The 22,180-nt window shown below is 38.9% G+C and overlaps 1 protein-coding gene across 1 annotated transcript; it reads left to right on the top strand.

The window, feature by feature from the left end:
• The first annotated feature begins 1,236 nt into the window (after positions 1-1,236).
• Positions 1,237-2,364, top strand: LOC132296229 (uncharacterized). The gene has a single exon (XM_059794440.1). It carries the CDS (start codon positions 1,237-1,239, stop codon positions 2,362-2,364), a length of 1,128 nt encoding a protein of 375 aa, XP_059650423.1.
• Positions 2,365-22,180: the final 19,816 nt, after the last annotated feature.

Below are 22,180 nucleotides of genomic sequence, written 5' to 3' on the forward strand. Positions count from 1 at the left end.
ATAAATAGATCATAAATAAAATGGTAAAGTGCACTAAACCCTCCCTGAACTATGACCCGATTGCAATAAACCCCCCTGAAGTAAGCAAAACCCCCTAAAGTATTATTTTGTTGCATGCAGTGAAGATCCGTTAGCCGCCGTTAACGGAAAAATGAAATGACCATTTAGCCCTTATTTAAACAGTGTCGTTTTAGTGCTATATTGGTGTTGATAAGTTAATTTGACAATGTAATCTGTAGAACTAATGAAAATGTAACACCTAAGCTGCTAACCATATCAATAAGAGGCCTTATCCCAAAATGGTGCCAAACAACACCCATCAACACTTTATGGCGCCAACCAAGTCTTATCCTAATCAACAATCAGACAAAAACAAAACTCTAAACCGGCTGTACGAGTTTTGTTTTGTTGCTCTCGGTTCGTTGAACAGTTCTGTTTTGTGGCTCTTGGTTCGTTGAAGGAAGAAAAAGTACTATTGTACTCACTGACGCAAGGGTAAACCTTAACTTTGTTCTCAATAAAAGAATTTGCTCTATATTTTTCAAAGTTTGCTTTTTATGGAATCTTGAACAGAACAAAATAATTTATTTTTTGTGTTTTTATATGATTTGTTGGTCATGCGAATAAATTAACAAGAGAAAAGGCTTTCTTGTCTATTTATTGTGCCTTTCGACAGGGAACATAACACAATATATGGTGGCCCATTTGTTGTGCTTTTCAATGGTTTTATGTCAATAGATGTAATTTTCACAAAGATTCTGCGTGTATGTTTTCAATTTCTTTAGTGCGTGTGTCTCATATCTTTACTATCTTGTCTATTTTATTTTGTATGTGTCAATAGATGTAATTTTTACAAAGATTCTATGTTTTGTATGTTAACTGATAATGTTTGATATTTTGTGTTTTGTCAATCTCTTTGGTCCTTAGATAAGTGGTCCATTTGTATTGAATATGTTCTTAAATTATCCACTTATTCTTTATTATTATGGATATGCATTGAATCTGTCACCTACTACTTTGATAAATTTATTTTACTTTTATAATTAATATTATTCTTTTTTTGGTAGATGGACAGGGAATACACTATTGTTTTACACCATGGGGGTTTTTTCATAAAAAGACCCCATAGGGCATATATAGGACAAAAAATATCCATCCAGACCTAATGTCCTACATAGAGGTCAGATAAATGCAAAAAAACTTGGATATAAAGAAATTAAAGAAGCCCTTTATGTGATGCCTTTTGATGATGGTGGTGATGGATTCCAACAAATCAAGTCTAACCAAGATGTGGTGGAGATGTTTTCTATTTTTGAGCCATTCATTGAAGTGAAGGAAATCCACCTTTACATTGTTGCATCAGTTGATGACTCAGGTAAGAAGAAAACTGTACACGAAGAAATGGATGCGTCCTATGAGGCTTCACCTTTTGATGATCACCAGTCAAATGATTTGCCTCACACTGATGATGATGACGATGATGATGAATATCGTGAGCAGTTATTTGATTTTGTTGAAGTTGACTCTGATTATGCTCCTATTGATGAGTTGGTAAGCCTTTGTAATTCATCTGATGATGATGGTGATACCCAAAGTCCTATGTACCTGGACTTTATTCCTTCAAGGGATTTGGGTGTAAAACCACTACAAGTTGGGTTAAGGTTTGCATCAGCTGCAGACTTCAGAGATGCACTGAGAGACCATGTTGTAAAGGCAAAGTTTGATATAAAATTCAAAAGAAATGATGGGGACAAAATCAGTGCAGTGTGTAAGTATGATTGTGGTTGGAGGATTTATGCAAGTAAGGCAAGTAATGATCAATGTATGATAATCAAGACATTTAAAGATGAACATAACAATTGTTTGTGGGTTCACAAAAGTAAGCAAGCCATAGCAGGATATTTAGCAAATAGGTACTTAGAGCAAATTAGGTTAAACCCAACCATCAATAATGGGGCTCTTAGAAAGACTATTGCTGCTAAATTGGATATTGATGTGTCAAAATACAAAGTAAGTCGGGCAAAAAGGAGGGCATTGAATATTATAGAGGGAGATGAAGCTGAACAATATTCTAAGATGAGGGAATGTGGTGAATTAATCTTAAGGACAAATCCAGAAAGCATTGCAAAATTGTGTACTAAGCCCACTGATGGTGATGAGTCAGTCAGAACATTCCAGAGGATTTTTATTTCTTATGCTGCAATGAAAAAAGGATTTACAGATGGTTGTAGACCATTTCTGGGAGTTGATGGGTGCTTTCTAAAGGGACCACATGGTGGTCATTTGCTCTCAACTGTGGGCTGTGATGGAAATAATCAAATGTTCCCTGTTGCTTTTGCAGTTGTAGAAGCTGAAACAAAATAGTCATGGCATTAGTTCATGGAGGAGTTGATGGATGCTGTTGTCCCTCATCATGACATTACATTCATGTCAGATAGGCAAAAAATAAGTACTTTAGTTTCAATTTTTTTTTTAAACTTTTATTTTTGTCGTTCTTACTTTACTACTGGTTCTTTTTTTTTCTATTTTGTAACTTTTGTGGAACATTTCAGTTATTATTTTTTTACTTTAACTTTCTGTTGTAGGGTTTGGTAGACACATTTGATACCATCTTATATAGGGCTAATCATAGATTCTGTGTGAGGCATTTATACGAAAATTTTAAGCTAAAATATAAGAGGCAAAATCTCAAAAATGCCTTGTGGGAAGCTGCTCAATCATTTGATAAGCATATAAAAAAGATCAAGGACATTAAAGTTAAAGCTTATGAATGGTTAAAAAAGGTGCCACCTGAGGTTTAGTCAAGGTCCAAATTTACTGAGAGGTCAAAATGTGCTTTGGTGTTCAACAATATGTGTGAGTCTTGGAATGCAGTCATCCTTCCTGCAAGAGACAAGCCTATCCTGTATATGTTGGAGTGGATTAGAAGGCATCTCATGTTGAGATTTGAAAGTAAGAGGCAGTGGATTAATTCAAATTATGGGTTGATATGCCCAAGAATTCAAAGGGAATTGGACAAAAGGAAAAGGGAAGCAAGAATGTGTACAGTTAAGTATGCTGGGTATGAGAAATATGATGTGCAATGTAGAGAAATTGGAGATGCAGTCAACATTGCTGCCAAAACATGCAGTTGTATATTGTTTTACAAAGAAGGAACTCCTTGAGATATATGTGCATCCCTACTATCACAAAGATACATATTTGAAAGCCTATTGTCACGCCCCGCCTATGGAGGTTGTACCACGCAGGTGACACGCAGACGCTAAGGAGGACGCTGCATGGCAACTGCATGGCAAGTGGAGTTTCTAGAGTCTTCCGGAGTAGTCTAGAGTTCTGTGGAAGATTCTAGATATGTGTAGTATATTCTAGAAGTGTGTGGAAGGTTCTAGAATTCTCCAGAATTGTGTGGAGTAGTATGGAGGGTTCTAGAATGTTGTAGATATGTATGGAGATGTGTAGAAGGTGGAAGAAGATTCTAGAGAATCAATCTCCACCATTGGTTAGAATGCATCCTAGCCATCCATTAGGGATGGGAATGCCTATAAATAGGAGTAGGACTTCATTTTGTAACCAACAAGTCCTAGAGTGAGTCTTGAGAGCCTTGTAGAGAGCTTGAGTGTTAGCCTTGTACAAAGCATTCTTTGAAGTAATAGAAGTGTTCTTTCCTTGCCAACTTAAGTGCCTTAGTGTGTGTGAGTGTGCAAGCCAAGTGAGGAGAGGGCAAGGGCAACTACAACTCTAGTAAGCGCACGAGGGGAGTGTGTTGGCTAAGGTGTGCACGGGCGTTAGGCTAACCAAGTACTTGCGAGAGTGAAAGCAACGTCTTGGTGCCGCACGGGAGCAGCTAGAGTGGTGCTGAAACTCTAAGCCCGTGACAGTTGGTATCAGAGCAGGTTCGTCAAGGGAGCTTTGTTGGAGTAGACATGGCTAGCGGAGGAGACCACCAAGTCCACATCTTAGAGCAGAGCTTGGAGGAGAAGCTTGCCACACACTTGGTCTACACGGAGACCAAGTTTAATAGGCTCGAGAGAAGGATGCAGGAGCTCTACGAGCTGATTGATGGCATCGCCAACAAGGCGCAAGAGAAAGAAAGGGACTTGCATGATTTGGTAGACGACTTGCGCGTGGAGATTGCCGAGTGCAAGAAGGAGTTCTCCCAGGCGCGCGAGGTCGTGGTGAAGCCAAGGAAGAAGAAGGCGCCGGAGCCCAAGGAGTACGATGGGGCAAGGAATGCGCGCCAGATTGACAACTTCTTTTGGCACATGGAGCGGTACTTCGAGTGCATGGAGATCGAGGATGATGAGGAGAAGGTGCAGACAGGCACTATGTACCTCACAGACACCGCCGCTCTATGGTGGAGGCAGCGCTTCACTGGTAGAGGCGCAAGAGCAGTTGACACATGGGAGGAGTTCAAGAGGCAGCTCAAGAGGCAGTTCTACCCTGAGTGCGTTGAGGACCTGGCCATGATCAACCTAAGGCGCTTGAAGCAGAAGGGCAGCATAAGGGAGTATGTGAAGGAGTACTCCAATTTGATGCTGGAGATCCCAGAGATGCCGGAGCGGCAACGCGTGTGCTTGTTCATAGACGGGCTGCAGTCTTGGGTGGCCACGGAGCTAAGGAGGAGGGAGCCTAGAGACTTGGCATCCGCAATGGCTATAGCGGAGCGCCTCGAAGACTTTAGGCGCGATGACAAGAGGGCCACGTCTCCCAGGAGGGACCACGGCAAAGGTGGGGGAGACCGACGCTTCAAGAAACGGGGCTCGCCCAAGTCTAGTGATAATGAGCACAGCGATGAGGAGAGACGCCCACGCCATGATAAGGGCAAGGACCATGGAGAGAGGTCCAAGGCTAGTGGCAAATGGGAGCGCCGCGATAAGGGCAAGTGGGAGCCGAAGTGCTACTTGTGCGAAGGGCCGCACATATTGCGACACTGCCCCAACAAGAAGACCATGAGCGCCCTTGTGAAGGATAAGGGCAAGGGCAAGGTGGATGATACGGGCAGCGACGAAGACAGGTGCATGGGGGCTATGCAGATGCTGAGTAGCATGGCGCATGACACCAAGAAAAAGGGTAAGGCGAAGAAAGTAGCTGGGGTGCGCTATGTGGATGCGCAGGTTGGTGGCAAAGCCGTGCAAGCGTTGGTGGACACGGGCGCCACACACAACTTCATTACCCCAGAGGAGGCGCAACGACTTGGCTTGGAGATGCGCAAGACGGAGGGATGGATCAAGGCCGTCAACTCCGAGGAGGCACGCGTGAGTAGAGTGTGCAAAGAGGTGGAGCTATGCTTGCAAGGATGGAAGGGCAAGGCCGACTTCCAAGTTGCGGAGATGGACGACCATGACATGGTGCTGGGGCTGGAGTTCATGGACAGGAACAACGCCGCGCCACTACCATGCCTTGGTGCGTTGATGATACTTGGAGGCGAGGAAGGCAAGGCCGCATGCATGGTGCCGCTCGTGGGCAGGAAGGAGAGTCCAGAGGTGGCAGTCAACACGATGGAGCTCGTGAGGACTTCACATCTCCCGAAGGGCGCTCGTACGTTTGGGCCAAGGACATATGCGCAAGTGCTGATGACCTGCGAGAGGCTGGGTCAGTTGAAGAAACCGTGACGAGGGCGTCACGGAAATGGGTGGGGGAGAATGTCACGCCCCGCCTATGGAGGTTGTACCACGCAGGTGACACGCAAACGCTAAGGAGGACGCTGCATGGCAACTGCATGGCAAGTGGAGTTTCTAGAGTCTTCCGGAGTAGTCTAGAGTTCTGTGGAAGATTCTAGATATGTGTAGTATATTCTAGAAGTGTGTGGAAGGTTCTAGAATTCTCCAGAATTGTGTGGAGTAGTATGGAGGGTTCTAGAATGTTGTAGATATGTATGGAGATGTGTAGAAGGTGGAAGAAGATTCTAGAGAATCAATCTCCACCATTGGTTAGAATGCATCCTAGCCATCCATTAGGGATGGGAATGCCTATAAATAGGAGTAGGACTTCATTTTGTAACCAACAAGTCCTAGAGTGAGTCTTGAGAGCCTTGTAGAGAGCTTGAGTGTTAGCCTTGTACAAAGCATTCTTTGAAGTAATAGAAGTGTTCTTTCCTTGCCAACTTAAGTGCCTTAGTGTGTGTGAGTGTGCAAGCCAAGTGAGGAGAGGGCAAGGGCAACTACAACACTAGTAAGCGCACGAGGGGAGTGTGTTGGCTAAGGTGTGCACGGGAGTTAGGCTGACCAAGTACTTGCGAGAGTGAAAGCAACGTCTTGGTGCCGCACGGGAGCAGCTAGAGTGGTGCTGAAACTCTAAGCCCGTGACACTATGGTGGCATAATCAACCCTATGCCTATGAGAAGGCTACTAATAACAGAGCCCACAGCCTCTATCCATCCTCCAATTTTTAAGAAGCCAATTGGGAGGCCAAAAAAGAAAAGAAACAAAAAAAATGATGAGCCTACCACTTCAATCCATCTGAGCAGGTCAAAAGAAAAACTGCAATGTTCAAGATGCTTGGTATATGGCCATAATACAAGGACTTGCAAAGTTGCAGAGCAGGTTGTTGTTGAGAAAACTCCACCAAAGAAAGGAGGAAGACCACCATCAGCATTTAAAACAACTATAAGAGGTAAAAGGCCAAGTGCAAGTACAAATGCAAATGGTGGAAGGGCATCTGTTAGAACTTCATATAGTACTTTAAGGCAATCTCATGAGGTACAACTAAACTCTTTTTCTTAGTTATTTCAATAAAAATTATACATTCTCAATATTCTATCAATAAACATTAATAATTTTATTATTATTTTATTATTAATTTTTTTTTTTTTTTTTTTTTTTGTAGATTACAAATGCAAATGGTGGAAGGGCAAATAGAAATGTGAATGGTGGAAGGGAAACTATTGGAGTTTCATATGGTACTTTAAGGCAACCTCATGAGATATAAGTAAACTCTTTTTCTTAGTTATTTCAATAAAAAAATTATTATTAAAAATTTTTTTTTTTAAACAATTTGGTGGGTTTGATTTGGATTTCTCTCATTGTTACAATTTGAAGACAAGTGAATGACTATGTGTTAATCTGTTAATTATCCTAACCAATGGATGGGCTTAACTGGTGTTGATTATATTGACAGTTTTGTATTTCATTTTGAATTTGCCCTGTCCTTTTCTTTCGTCAAATTCAGAAAATATTGTATGACATGTTTCTTAAGGACCAGGGGTGGTAATTCGGGTTCCCGTGTCATAATCGTGTCGTGTCGAACTAGGGGTATAACACTAAATAGGTCAACCCGAACACGACACGATTAATAATCGTGTCACGTATCCTAAACACGAACACGACATGTTTATTAAACGGGTAACATGTGTAACCCGTTTAATAAACGTGTCGTATTAGACACACCAAACACGACCTGTTTAACATGCTTACCCGTTTAACCTGTTTAACATGTTTACCCATTTAACCTGTTTACTCGCTTAACCTGTTTAACATGTTTACCCGCTTAACCTGTTTAAAGTGGCCAAAGATTAAAATATTAGCAAACATTATTAGAAATTTTGTACTGTAGTAATGGAGTCCAAAAAAGAGATTAAAAGCCAAAGATAAAGATTAAGTCACGAGTCATAAGTTACAGATAGAAATAAAAATAAGTCATAAGTTATTACAGGCCGAAATAAAAATATTTAATAAAAATGTCAGGTAACATGCAATTTCTTAAAAGCAAAAGATCCACAACTCAAAAACTTCTTTCTGGAATTTGCATGCACTTTTTTCTGAAACACCCAAAAGTAGAAATTCCTACAAAATAGGTAAGTGTAAAATAAGTTTAGATAAAAATAAAAATAAAAAAAATAAAAAAGAAGAAGAAGATTAAAATATAAAAGAATACATATAACAAATTATGTGAAAAATAAAACAAATGCAGAGGGCTTTTTTACCTCGCTGGATTTTAATGTTCGGTCACGCTAACACTGATGGAACATTGGCCTTCAGCAGGGTCATCATTGTTGATATTAAATTTCATCACATTATCAATCAAGTTATCCACTTGAAGCTTTATTGTATCTATAGTAAAACATACACAAAAAATTTATTCCTTCACTATTTTCTGCAATAATAAATATATAATTTGAAATTTATTATAAGTCATTTACCTTTCAAACCAAATTTCATAAGTGATCATTTTTTAATTTCATATTGAAACAAATTTCAGCTCGATCTGTATAATTTCTTCCGTATACATAAAATTCGCTTACCTTAGGCACAAAAATTACCAAAATGCTACTTTCTTTGCATATAATCCCAAATTTAAATGATTTATGCCATAAAATAAAACTTGAGGAGTCATTAAGAATTTCTCTAATTCATGTGTATTAATCAGTTTTCATATCCATGATCAAAATTACAAATGGATCATTTCACAAATCTATATTTTGGATGTGATTTTTAAAAAAGTGATAAGAAAAAAGAAATGACTTATTTCATAAAGTGATTAAAGCAACCTTTTCAGTCAGATAATTGGGTTCCTGTATGCAGGTTAGCAAGTAATGATTAGTTTCTCAAAAGGCAATATGTTTAAAATCACATTTTCTTAATGCCAGAACAAATGCCATTAACTATTAGCAACTCCTAAAGATGTTGGACAATAAACAAATTAGGGAAAAAGGTCACTAATTGGATGTAACTAAAATGGGTTATGGACTCGGTGTCGATTGCAAACTACTCATGAGACAGGCAGAAGAAATAAAAATAAATTTAAAAAATTGCAATTTTCAATAGTAAGACAGTATGAAGAGCAATCTTGGAATAATCTCCTAATAAACAAGAACATCCCCTTGCATCAATTATTTTTGCCAAAATAACTAGGTGCATCGTTCACAGACATTCTAGAGACAAACACTTGACACTCTTTTACATAACTGGCTGCTCTCATACTCAAACCTGCGTCCCCAAAATTGTCAACCACCCTTGTCAACCCAAGCCCGAGCTTTCGCCATAGAACCAAGCAATAACCCTTTTCCAGTTTTCCCCCAAATGTAGGACTTCTCAAAATCAAAATAGCTTCATCCCAAGGCTTAATTAGCTTAGACAACAACTAATAACATCTAAGAACCTCAATATATTCGGAACTTGCATAGTAAATCTACACATTAACATAACAACATAAAGCACTATGAATCAAATGAGTAAAACGAATACTATAGGAGCAACTACGAACCATCAATCAAAAGCTAAAAGTAGATCTGAAAGAAAAAAATTAAAGAAAACTTGTTTTCAAGTAGATCTGAAAGAGGAAAGACAAAAAAAATCAACCTCTTGTTGTTTCAGAATAGATTTGAAAGAGGAAGACAAAAAAATTAAAGAAAAGTAGAAAACTTACTTCGATTGTTCACTTGAAATGTAGACTGTAGTGTTCTTGGTCGCTCAAGGTGTGCTGGTGTGGTGTGGATTTGAGAGAGAGAGGAGTTGTCTGGCACTTGCAGTCTTTCAGAGAGAAAGAGAAAGCGGAAAGCGAAAAAAGGAGAGACCGAGAGAGAGAGACTGAAGAGTGAAAGCGCCACGTAAGGTCACTGGTGTTGAATCTGTTGATATATTTTATATAACAGCCTTAATAAGTTAATAGGGTTTCTTGTGTAACAATAAAATGACTAAAATGTCCTTAATAATCAGGTAAAAACAGGTAACGGATTAGACGGGTTCACGGGTGACACATTTAATTAAACGGGTTAAACGGGTTATACGGGTTGAGCCACACAAACCCAAACACGACATGTTTAACTAAACGGGTTATTCGTGTCAACCCGTTTACGACACGAACCCGTTTAGGTAAACCCATTACCCATTTAACTCGTGTTGTATTGGCGGGTCGTATTGAAGTTTGCCACCCCTACTTAAGGTAAGCTTATAATATTGCATTCATGATGGTGGCAAACATTACAGAGGCCAATACCATGTAAAGCAAAAGATTTTCCCACCAGTCCTCATTTCATTGTATGAGTTGTTGACATGGATGTTTCAAACATTAACTCTTGTTCTCAAGAGAAACAGTTTCCAATTTTTTTAGATCAAGCAATGACCAACTCAAGGTTGCATGAAACTACAGGCTTTTTATCTAGCTACCACTTCCCTTTGCTGGCCTCTCTTTTTTAGATAATCCCATTCCATGATAATTTTTTTTTTATTATTTTTTATTATTTTATTATTATTTTTTTTTTTTGCAGATTACAAATGCAAATGGTGGAAGGGAAACTGTTAGAACTTCATATGGTACTTTAAGGCAATCTCATGAGGTACAACTAAACTCTTTTTCTTAGCTATTTCAATAAAAATTATACAATGTCAATATTCTATCAATAAACATTATTATTATTATTATTATTATTATTATTATTATTATTATTATTTGCAAATTTCAAACATCTCCTTTTCTCAGTTACTTGGAAGCCAGTCATCAACTTCAAAGTGAATTAATGTTTAAATTTTTCTAAATAAGATTTTTTTACATTATTCTAACTATGCCAGTCATTTTTAACTAATATTTTTTTAGTTTTCTAACTAACATTTTTTTAGATTTCTAACTATCTTCAATGTTTTTGCAGGTCAATGATAAATGATGACTATGCTTGTTGGTGATACAGTCAGTAATTTTTTGGTATTTTGTTGAAATGGGACAAGTAGATACAGTTGAAGATTGCAGGTCAATTTTTTGGTGTTTTCTTGAAATGGGATAAGTAGAAGCAGTTGAAGACCTTGGTATGATGAATTAAAATGTTGTACTGATAAGCGCCGAATATTATATATTCAAGCGCCCTAAATTGCATTAGTAAAGTCCGTTGTATGTTAATTTATGTAGATTATCTTCATTTCTATGTTTTTATGCATTTTCAGGTTCATTGGCCAAAATGGAACAAGAATAAGGCCTTGTGGAATCTTGAGCAACAAAAGGTGCCAATGCTGAATTCTGGCAGCAGTAGAACCTGGGCTTTGCTCGCCATTTTGACCTTCCAAACTCGAGAACTGGACTTCTCTCATAACATGAAAGATTTAGAGCTCTGAATCACCTTTCCAAATCTTCAAACGGTTTGTCATTCGGAGCTCGGAGCAGAGAGTTATGGCCTTGTTACCAGAGGCGCGCAGAACTGCCTGGCAGCAATGAAATTCTGCCTTGATCTTCATTTTCGACCAACCATCCTTGAGAATTGGATCTCCACCAAAACATGAAATATTTAGAGCTCTGAATTAGCTTTCTAAATCTTCAAACGGTTCATCATTCGGAGTTTGGAGTGCAAAGTTATGGCTGTTTAACCAAAGTAGGTCTGGGCGGAGCAAGTGAAGCATGGGCATTTTTACACTAAATTCGAGTGCTCGAGGCCTTGCTTAGAGTGCTCGAATTTTGGGCAGAATGCCCTTCGGAAATGGCTCATTTCAGCCCACTTGCACCTTGGTTTCTTCACTTTGCTTCCCTCTTTAATGAAGTGGTTGGAGATGTTGGTTGGTGACCTTTTGGTGGTAGATAAGGCAAGGAAGGCCACACATTTCATGAGCTTCATTCTACAAGATTAGAGGAGAGAGAAGGGAGCAAAAAAGAGAGTTCTCCAAGCTTGAAGAAGGGAGCACGAAAATGGAGGAGGTCTTCAAGCTTCTTCTTCATTCTAAGGCTCCAATGGGTAACTAACTCTTCTTCTAGGGAGGTGATGAAGTCCCTCCCTTGTAAGCATGTTCTAGTGTAGATTTTATTTTGGGATTTCAATGTATAACCTATGGTCTTTTCATGGTCTAGAGCATTTTGCTTCTTGTAATGGATCTTCATGTATTTTAATGATTATTGTTGAATTAATTATCTATCTTAGATGGTTTATTCTTTTAATCATAGTGCTTGCACTCTCATGGTGACAATGGTAGTGAGATCATGGAATAGTTTTAATGGCATGAAGTTAGAGAAATTTGATAGTCCATTGCTTAGGTTCCCCCTTTGATGGTCTATTCTTGATTCCTAACTTTATGTGCTTTTATCATTCAATTAAGGGCTTGATAATCTTTGGCTTAGGGAGCATGTTGAAGACTACACCCTAGTTTAGGTAGTTTAAGCATGTATTTCTTTGATGGATTATTCTTGTTTTTTATTCAATGACCCTCTTGAGGATATTATAGCAACCAAGGGTTGTTATGTATCATGACCATCGTTTATGTTGATTTCCCGAATTTAAATTTAGCCTAGCATGTGTATAGGGATGGAGACGGATTCACTTCCTTAGTTTTTCTTACTCGTATCTTATCTCGCTTCAATTATTGTAAGTTTCTATTTCATGCACTTCACATATTCAATTTAGTGACAAACAAACAACTCCTTATTTTCCCTTCATCATTCTAAGAACGATTCTAGACATTTAGGTTGCCTTAGACTAGCGCAGTCCCAGTGGTTCGACTTACCCGACCAATAGCCCTATTTTACAATGATTCGTGCTATTGCGAAGGTTGATGTATGATTGACCAACCGATCAATTTTTGGCGCCGTTGCCGGGGACTGCAAACGGTTTAGCAACCGAAGTTTCTAGGGTTAAATTTAGTTTGATTGTGAATATTCCTTGTGTGTTTTGACCACCTTTGTGTTTTAAGTGTTGTAAGATTCTAGGGACTCGAAGCTCGCCGTGGGAATGCTAGCAAATTGTAAGTCTAGAGGACCCCAGGTAAGTCTCGTGACTTCTAGTTTCGAATTGTGAATATCGTGCATGTGTTAAGCTTAGAAGTAATTAAATTGCAAGCCCTTGTCGAGGCTATTTCAATTGTTTTAAATTTCGTATTCAAGCATTGGTCCTTGTCGTGGCCATTTACATTTTTTGTCTTGATAATTGAGGAGAATGGGAACATTGTATGTGGAGGTTATGGTGATGAACTGTTGTGTTGATTGCTTTGTGTGTTGTTGAATTACTCCTAGATGGAGAATAGTTATCTTCCAACTCAATTCTACACACCTCATGAGTTTTGTGCTTTTTGCTCTAGTAATACACATCATACAAGAGATTGTCTTCCAACGAGACAATTCTCGGACTTCTATCTAGAGCAACCAAATGAAAATTTCTTTGAACCGGGTAGTGATCCATACTTCAATGGTTATAACTCGGGTTGGGGAGACCAACAAAACTTCTTGTGGCATGACATAGGAAATTCAACCCCACAATCTCATATGCAACCTTTTCAACCCAATGATCATCCTTTCCCGCCCTCTTCTCCTTTTCCACCGTCTCCATTGGATGAGCTAATTGTTGCTAACAAACAAATGATGGAGTCTATGCACACGCAAATGATGGACTCCAACAATCAACTATTGGCTTCCCTTGCTAGCATGCAATCCACAGTAGAGTCTATCAATCAAGTGGTACCATATCACCAGTCCCAAGTTAGTGCAATGATAGATGACCAAATATCTCAAATTCAACAAAGGATTAATGCTAAAAATCATGAAGAGGAGGAAACATTTTCATTTGAATTTATGGCCAATCCAAAAGAAAATTCTATGAATGATGAGATTACTCCTAGTAACTTTCATCATGAGAATGATCAAGTGGTTATTACATGTGAAAATGATAAAATGGTGGTGGAAGATCAAATTGTTGCCCCACATCAAAATGAAGCAATTGTGGCTCAAAATGGGAAAAATAATGATGTAGAGATTGTCTACCCTACTCCAAAACAGCCCCTACATAATCCTTTGCTTGATACACCTCCTTCAATGGAGGATCCTCTAAAAGCTTGTTTGGCTCATTTTAATTGTGAGGATTTTAATGTTGACAATTCCATTTCGGAGGTGAATTCTTTGCTTAATATTCATCCACCTATTCATTCTCTTCCTTGGTCAACATCAAATGTATCTCTTTCTTGGGAGCTTGCATCTCATCCCATTCCCTCACTTGAGTTGTCTCAAGTTGTTGAGCCCGAACCGCCGGATAAATGTGAGAAGGATGTTGAAATTTTGAAGGATAAGTTGTCGAGCATTCCCGTGCTCAATATGACCCTCCAAAAGCCTTTGCTAGGTGCACTCTCGCCTACTCCATCTTCCTATAATCCAAATAAGCCCCATAATCCAAAGTTCTTCATTGAGGATGAAGAGTGGGTTGAGGTCTTTCCGCTACCTCTTTTCCACTTTTGTCTTCAAGCTCTTCCTCCTTCGCTTTTAAAAGAATTATCCTATTTGGGGAAGCTTGAATCTCTTGAGAGACATGGTATAGGGTAATGAGGACTAACCTGATCTCGGTGTGTCTAGCTATCGAGATTTTTGAGGATTAGTACCTGCTCTAACTTCGTCTAGCTATCGACATTAAATTTAGCAAAGCAAGGGAAGCAATTTTTTCAATTTCCAAGCTTCCTTCTCTTTGAAATTGCTCGTGCCTTGCAAAATTTTCTGGGAAACGGTTTAGAAAAGCCAAAAATTTGATTTTTCTTAGACCTTCTCAACTCTAATTTTCATTCCCGGAAATTTCCATCGCTTCCTAGCAATTTCATCGGATCTTGGGAATGCTACTCATGTGCATAATGTCTCATTTGTAATACATTCTTGAAAATTTTCGCAAAATCATCCATGCATTGAAATTCTTGCACTGTTTAAAATTTTTCCAAGCATTTGCAATGTTTGAAAATTTTTCAAAATTCCCCATGCATTGTCCCATGCAAAATTTCAATTTCTTTCCATGCATGCAAAGCTTCAAAAATCCATCCATGCATTAGATTGGAATAATGTGCAAAGTTTTAAAATTTTCCATGCATGGCTTGAATTGAAGCTGCTGCTTGCAATGATTTTTCGATGCATGGGAATGACATGAAAAATTTTCGATGCATGGAATGGCATGCAAAGTTTTCAAATATTTTTCCAACTGCCATGCAAAGCTTTAAAAATCTTTCCATGCATGGGAATGGCATGCCAAGTTTAAAATTTTTTTTACATCCTTGCATTGGAATGGAATGAATTTGCAAAGTTCAAAATTCATCCATACATTGGAAATGTGTTACATTTTGAAAAAAAATTTCCAATTATATTCATGCATTAGCAAGATGTTGCAAAGTTTGACACATTTGTTTCAGCAATTGCATCCATTCAAAATGCTCACTGGGCCAAGATTCTAGTGCTCGAATGATCTAACCAAAATTCCATGAGCTACTACCCATTTTGGAGCACTCTAAATTCCATTTGGATTGCTCCAAATGTCTTCACCATCAATCCCAAGCTCACTGCCCATTTTTGGAGCACTCTAGCTTCCATTTGGATTGCTCCAAATTTTCCACCCATACTGCCGAACCTACTGCCCTCATTTCGAGCACTCTCAATTCTGGTATGAGTGCTCGAATTCCATGCCCCAGCCAACCCTCACTCTCTGCCACAATATCGAGCACTCGAAAAGGCCATTTCGAGTGCTCCAACTCCCATCCTCGCAGCCAACTCCCAATCCACACACCAAACCCACACTCACTCACCAACCCACCACATCCTTCCCAACCACCCTGCATGCATGCATGCACGCCCATGCATGCATGCCACACCTCTCAACCTCCATCACCCTCTCTAACACCATCTACCCTCTCGGCCATGCACCACATCACCACCCTGCATGCATGCATGCATACCCCCATGCATGCACAACACCATGCATAACCAACCTTCCCACCCTAACCAACATCATCTCCTCTCTGCACCACCAAACCAATTCTCTCTCATCCACCATACAAACCCATCTTCCCTCATACCACCCTCCACTCTCACCCTTGCATGCATGCACGCCCATGCATGCATGCCAAACCCCTCCCAAACCTCTCACCAAACCTCTCACCTCACCACCCACCTCACCACCCAGCTCACCTCTTGCATGCATGCATGCCAAACCCATGCATGCATCCCACCACCCTCCTACCAACCCTCACAACCAACCTCACCACCCCTCAACCACCATCAACCCTCACCATGCCCTGCACCTCAACCAACTCACACCCATCTTCTCTCGGCAACCCACTGCTCCACTTTCGAGCACTCGAAGACCAAGCTTCGAGTGCTCGAACTCCTCATGCCAGCACCCTAGCCCATCACCCAACTCTCTGCCCCAATTCCGAGCACTCGAAGTGGGCCTTCGAGTGCTCGAACCAAGCTCTCTTTTCTCTCTTTTAAAACCCATTCTCTCCCTCGCAGCTCCATCTCCCTCTCAACCCACATTGCCACCACCCCTACATCTCTGCAGTTCCCATTTCATATTCTGTCCCAAGGTATGTGAGCTTCCTTTTTTTTCTCCTTTCCTTGTCTTTATTTCATCATAAGGAGGATGGGATTGCATGTCGGTGATTTTGTTGATGCTTGGGTTGCTTGTTGTTGATGTTGCTCTATGCTAGAGCTTGTTATCTTGCCAAATTTTTTGGGTTTCCTCCTCCACCCCACTCATTTTCACCTTCTCCTTTTTGTGGTGCACGCCAGGTGTTCGCTGAAATTCCTCAACCATGCCAACCAACCTCAACCCTCCTGCATGCATGCATGCAAGCCCATGCATGCATGCCCCTCACTCTCTCATGCCACCCTCTCGGCATCCCCACCTCTCCACTCTCCACCAAACAACCCACACCTCCCCACCCAAGCATGCAAACCATGCATGCTCCCCACTCTCAACCATGCAGCCACCCAACCCAAACCAACCCACCTTGGCTTCTATCCCCTTCACCCTCGGCATCCACCCTCACCCACCTCACCTTCTCACTCACCACCAACTCATGCATGCCATTCATTCCAAAAAAAAAAAAAAAAAAAAAAAAACACATAATACTATATATATATAATAATAATATTATAACAAAATATATATATATATATATATATATATATAAATAAATAAGTCCTGTTTTTCTTTTTATTTATGTTTTGATTTTTACCTGTGTACATTAGTTGTGTTTTGATCGGTCTTCATGTCCAAGTTTGGGGGACGCATTTGCACACTCGCATGGCTGACCATCTACGTCGTCGTCACTCCACTTGGTATTATTGTTCCTTTCCCCCCTTTTTTGCTCTTATTTTGATTTACTTGTCTCCTCACATTGAGGACAATGTGACATTTAAGTTTGGGGGTGCATTTATGCATTTTTGGTTTTGCATTTTTGCTAAGCAATGATAATATAATTTGAAACCTGTTGGAGATGAAAGCATATGTTTAAAACTTTGTGTATAGAAGCAGCTGATATTTTTGAAAATAAAGAAAATTTGAGTTGAAATGATCATGTAGATTCAAATTAGTCTGTATAAATGTCTCAATTAAATTCTCGCTGGATTTGACACTCTTTTAAGCTTCACAATGCACAGATGCACATTGGAAACTTAACTGTGAGGCATGCAACTTGATTGACCTTGACCTTGCCCTAATTAATCTGATTTGATGAACCTAATGGATGAATATCTTTGGCATGATTTATTTTGAGCTAAAAAAAAAAAAAAAAAAAAAAAAAAAAAAAAAAAAAAAAAAACTGAAAAGGAAAGAAAATAATGACCAGTTGACGTTCGTAGCCTTTCCAACTCGAGCTATTAAGCCCTAGGAGTGTCTCTACACTTAACACCCTAAAGCCATCTGGTTTGGGAGTTGTTGGCCTAACGCTTGCTACAAGGGTTGGTTAGAAAGCTTAAGGGACTTAAACATTGCACGGTCATTCAAAAAATAAACTGGTAATAAACATGGTTCGTTGGAGTTCGTAGCCTTTCCAACTTGAGCTATTAAGCCCTATGGAGTGTCTCTACACTTAACACCCTAAAGCCATCTGGTTTGGGAGTTGTTGGCCTAACGCTTGCTACATAGGTTGGTTAGAAAGCTTAAGGGACTTCAGCATTGCACAACCATTCTATGTTTCGCTTATGAGTTACAATAAATTGTCAACAAGCAACAAAAGTTGTCTTGTAAATAAAATCATGCCTTAGGGACCTCATTTAAAGGGGAATTTAATGATTTGCAAACTTGTGCTTTGGAATTGGAAAAGAAAGTAAAAGCCGCATGTTGAGAATCCAATTCACTTTCACTGAAGCTAGAGTTGATTTCCATTCAAGAGATGATAATTGAGTTATTTATATAGACTTTGATGTTGATGCATGTATGTGGAAATGTATTTAGCCAATTTTTGTATCAATGCTTCATATATGCAAGGTAGTCTTCCCAATGACCCCATCTCCAGCTCTTTTTCTATTTCAAGTTATTTTTGAGCAATGTATATATCTTATTTTGCCATGGATGATATTTTTGCAGTAGCAAGCCCATGGTTGTCTTTTCATTAAATTTTTCATTGTAGTTTTGCTAAGGGACTAGCAAAATGTAAGTTTGGGGGTGTGATAAGCGCCGAATATTATATATTCAAGCGCCCTAAATTGCATTAGTAAAGTCCGTTGTATGTTAATTTATGTAGATTATCTTCATTTCTATGTTTTTATGCATTTTCAGGTTCATTGGCCAAAATGGAACAAGAATAAGGCCTTGTGGAATCTTGAGCAACAAAAGGTGCCAATGCTGAATTCTGGCAGCAGTAGAACCTGGGCTTTGCTCGCCATTTTGACCTTCCAAACTCGAGAACTGGACTTCTCTCATAACATGAAAGATTTAGAGCTCTGAATCACCTTTCCAAATCTTCAAACGGTTTGTCATTCGGAGCTCGGAGCAGAGAGTTATGGCCTTGTTACCAGAGGCGCGCAGAACTGCCTGGCAGCAATGAAATTCTGCCTTGATCTTCATTTTCGACCAACTATCCTTAAGAATTGGATCTCCACCAAAACATGAAATATTTAGAGCTCTGAATTAGCTTTCTAAATCTTCAAACGGTTCATCATTCGGAGTTTGGAGTGCAAAGTTATGGCTGTTTAACCAAAGTAGGTCTGGGCGGAGCAAGTGAAGCATGGGCATTTTTACACTAAATTCGAGTGCTCGAGGCCTTGCTTAGAGTGCTTGAATTTTGGGCAGAATGCCCTTCGGAAATGGCTCATTTCAGCCCACTTGCACCTTGGTTTCTTCACTTTGCTTCCCTCTTTAATGAAGTGGTTGGAGATGTTGGTTGGTGACCTTTTGGTGGTAGATAAGGCAAGGAAGGCCACACATTTCACGAGCTTCATTCTACAAGATTAGAGGAGAGAGAAGGGAGCAAAAAAGAGAGTTCTCCAAGCTTGAAGAAGGGAGCACGAAAATGGAGGAGGTCTTCAAGCTTCTTCTTCATTCTAAGGCTCCAATGGGTAACTAACTCTTCTTCTAGGGAGGTGATGAAGTCCCTCCCTTGTAAGCATGTTCTAGTGTAGATTTTATTTTGGGATTTCAATGTATAACCTATGGTCTTTTCATGGTCTAGAGCATTTTGCTTCTTGTAATGGATCTTCATGTATTTTAATGATTATTGTTGAATTAATTATCTATCTTAGATGGTTTATTCTTTTAATCATAGTGCTTGCACTCTCATGGTGACAATGGTAGTGAGATCATGGAATAGTTTTAATGGCATGAAGTTAGAGAAATTTGATAGTCCATTGCTTAGGTTCCCCCTTTGATGGTCTATTCTTGATTCCTAACTTTATGTGCTTTTATCATTCAATTAAGGGCTTGATAATCTTTGGCTTAGGGAGCATGTTGAAGACTACACCCTAGTTTAGGTAGTTTAAGCATGTATTTCTTTGATGGATTATTCTTGTTTTTTATTCAATGACCCTCTTGAGGATATTATAGCAACCAAGGGTTGTTATGTATCATGACCATCGTTTATGTTGATTTCCCGAATTTAAATTTAGCCTAGCATGTGTATAGGGATGGAGACGGATTCACTTCCTTAGTTTTTCTTACTCGTATCTTATCTCGCTTCAATTATTGTAAGTTTCTATTTCATGCACTTCACATATTCAATTTAGTGACAAACAAACAACTCCTTATTTCCCCTTCATCATTCTAAGAACGATTCTAGACATTTAGGTTGCCTTAGACTAGCGCAGTCCCAGTGGTTCGACTTACCCGACCAATAGCCCTATTTTACAATGATTCGTGCTATTGCGAAGGTTGATGTATGATTGACCAACCGATCATGTACGTTTATGCTCTTTTGGTTTGTAAAAAAGTCCCTTTGGACCAAACAATCCTTTTTGTGGTTAGTGGATATATACCTGCTGATCTTGGATTATATTTTGGCTAAAACTTGTTAAACCCGGTATTGTACTCTATTAATATAGTGGGTTAATGTGTACTATCTGTGATGTGCTTCTATTGCAATTGGTTATTGACACCGTTATGATATAGGGTGATCAAATTTTATAGCACATATTCTATGTCACTTGGTTAGTGACACCACTATGGCACAGGGAGATGAAAATGCACATTATTGGCATCACTGAGACACTTGCATGAAAATGCACATTATTGGCATCATGTAAAAGTGTACCAAAACATGATAAATTCTTCTTACAAAGTGTACAACCATGAGAAATCCTTCTTATAGAGAGTTTTGCATACAATTTTGTCATTCCAAAACTATGATTCAATATATTATACCATTGAAGACATTCTAATATCTGAATAGATGACACATACATAATAGACAACTAAAATCAGCACCAAAACATACCGGCAACCCCATCAAATATAACAACACAAAATAGAACCCAAGTCACAACAACATCATTACTTATCCTTTGTAAACAAAGGCACAAACCAAAATTAGAACAGAGAGGGAACAACAAAAAAAGCTTCCAATTAACAAAGCTTTTGCAATTGCAACAAATAGATCCACCATAGGGCCAACTAATGTTGCTGGCAGCTCCATTGCTGATGGCAATTGTCGTGCAACATTTTGGCTTTGATTAGTCGTCGCCCATTTCCAAAATGTGTAGCTCTCAGTTCGACATTTCAAATATATCCTACCAGGATTATTTTCGGAGTCAGATATGTAAACTGCCACCTTTAGCCCACACCAACATTTCCTATTATGTAAACGATCAAGTACTGATAATGATGCCCTTGATGATGAAGCCATTTTACTGCAGATCACCAAAAATTTTAGGAGTTGTATGAGATGGTACCAAAAATTACAAAGGCCAATACCATGTAAAGCAAAAGATTTTTCCACCAGTCCTCGTGAAATTGTATGAGTTGTTAACATGGATGTTTCAAATATTGACCCTTGTTCTCAAGAGAAACAATTCCCAATTTTTTTAAATCAACCAATGACCAACTCAAATATTGTCTTAAAATATTGTCAAATTAACTAAATAAATATTGTCTTAAAATTAGGTCAAATTAACTAAATAAATAAATAATCTTATTTTTCTATAGTTATTAGATTTTTCTATATATTCAAGAAAATAATATGATTTTGTTGCCAAATTGTTTTATATGAATCTAATAACTCTATATCCTAATACAGATGTTTTTCCTTAATCGACCTACTAAATCAATTAAAAATAGTCATGCAATTTCTCATTTCAAAGAAACAAATTTTTTTAAATGGTTCTAAAAAATCAAAAGCAAGTTGGCCTCCTCACAAATTACCATCACAGTCAAATAACTGAGTGGATGGGATTTATTAGTGCGCATGCATAGCAGATCACCAAACAAAACACTGATAAGTGCCAAAAAAGTGATACACAGTCACAACGCTTACACAAAAGGGAGAAGGAGAGAGTGAAAGAGAGAAAGAGAGAGAGAGAGAGAGTTACCTGGATGTGGAGATTTGAGACCGAATGAGATGGAATTGTTGAAAATCGATGGCGAAGGAGAAAGGATCGACGACGAAGGAGAGAGGATTTGTTGAGAGTGACTGTTATGGCTAAGAATTTTGGTGTTTCTTTAATACGCATATATGTGTATATGATAAATATTTTATAAGATGTTAATATAATACGTATACCCTTGTAACAGTAATAAGGGTATACATAGTATTCTAAATCTTCACCAAGGCACATGAGTCACGTGCTTCCTCTACTCGTTAATTCTCAAACGGTCAACTAACAGAGTTTGACTTCTTACAACAAATTAAATAGTTTAGGGAGTTAAGTGTACTCCTTAAAGTTCAGGGAGGTTTAATGGGAAAGAGAAGAAATTTCAGGGAGGTTTAGTACACTTTACCCTAAATAAAATTTCAGGATTATCCCAATTTTGTGGGGGTATATTGTCCATAAATGAAATTTCAGGATTATCCCAATTTTGTGGGGGTATATTGTCCATAAATGA

The sequence above is a fragment of the Cornus florida genome, unplaced genomic scaffold (genome assembly GCF_030987335.1).
Source record: "Cornus florida cultivar Cherokee Brave unplaced genomic scaffold, ASM3098733v1 CherokeeBrave_3.0.0_Hap2_Chr02, whole genome shotgun sequence".
Lineage (NCBI taxonomy): Eukaryota > Viridiplantae > Streptophyta > Magnoliopsida > Cornales > Cornaceae > Cornus > Cornus florida.

What these genes read in the sequence shown, in the direction of transcription:
- LOC132296229 (XM_059794440.1), top strand. Translation starts at nt 1,237, where the DNA reads ATGCCTTTTGATGATGGTGGTGATGGATTCCAACAAATCAAGTCTAAC.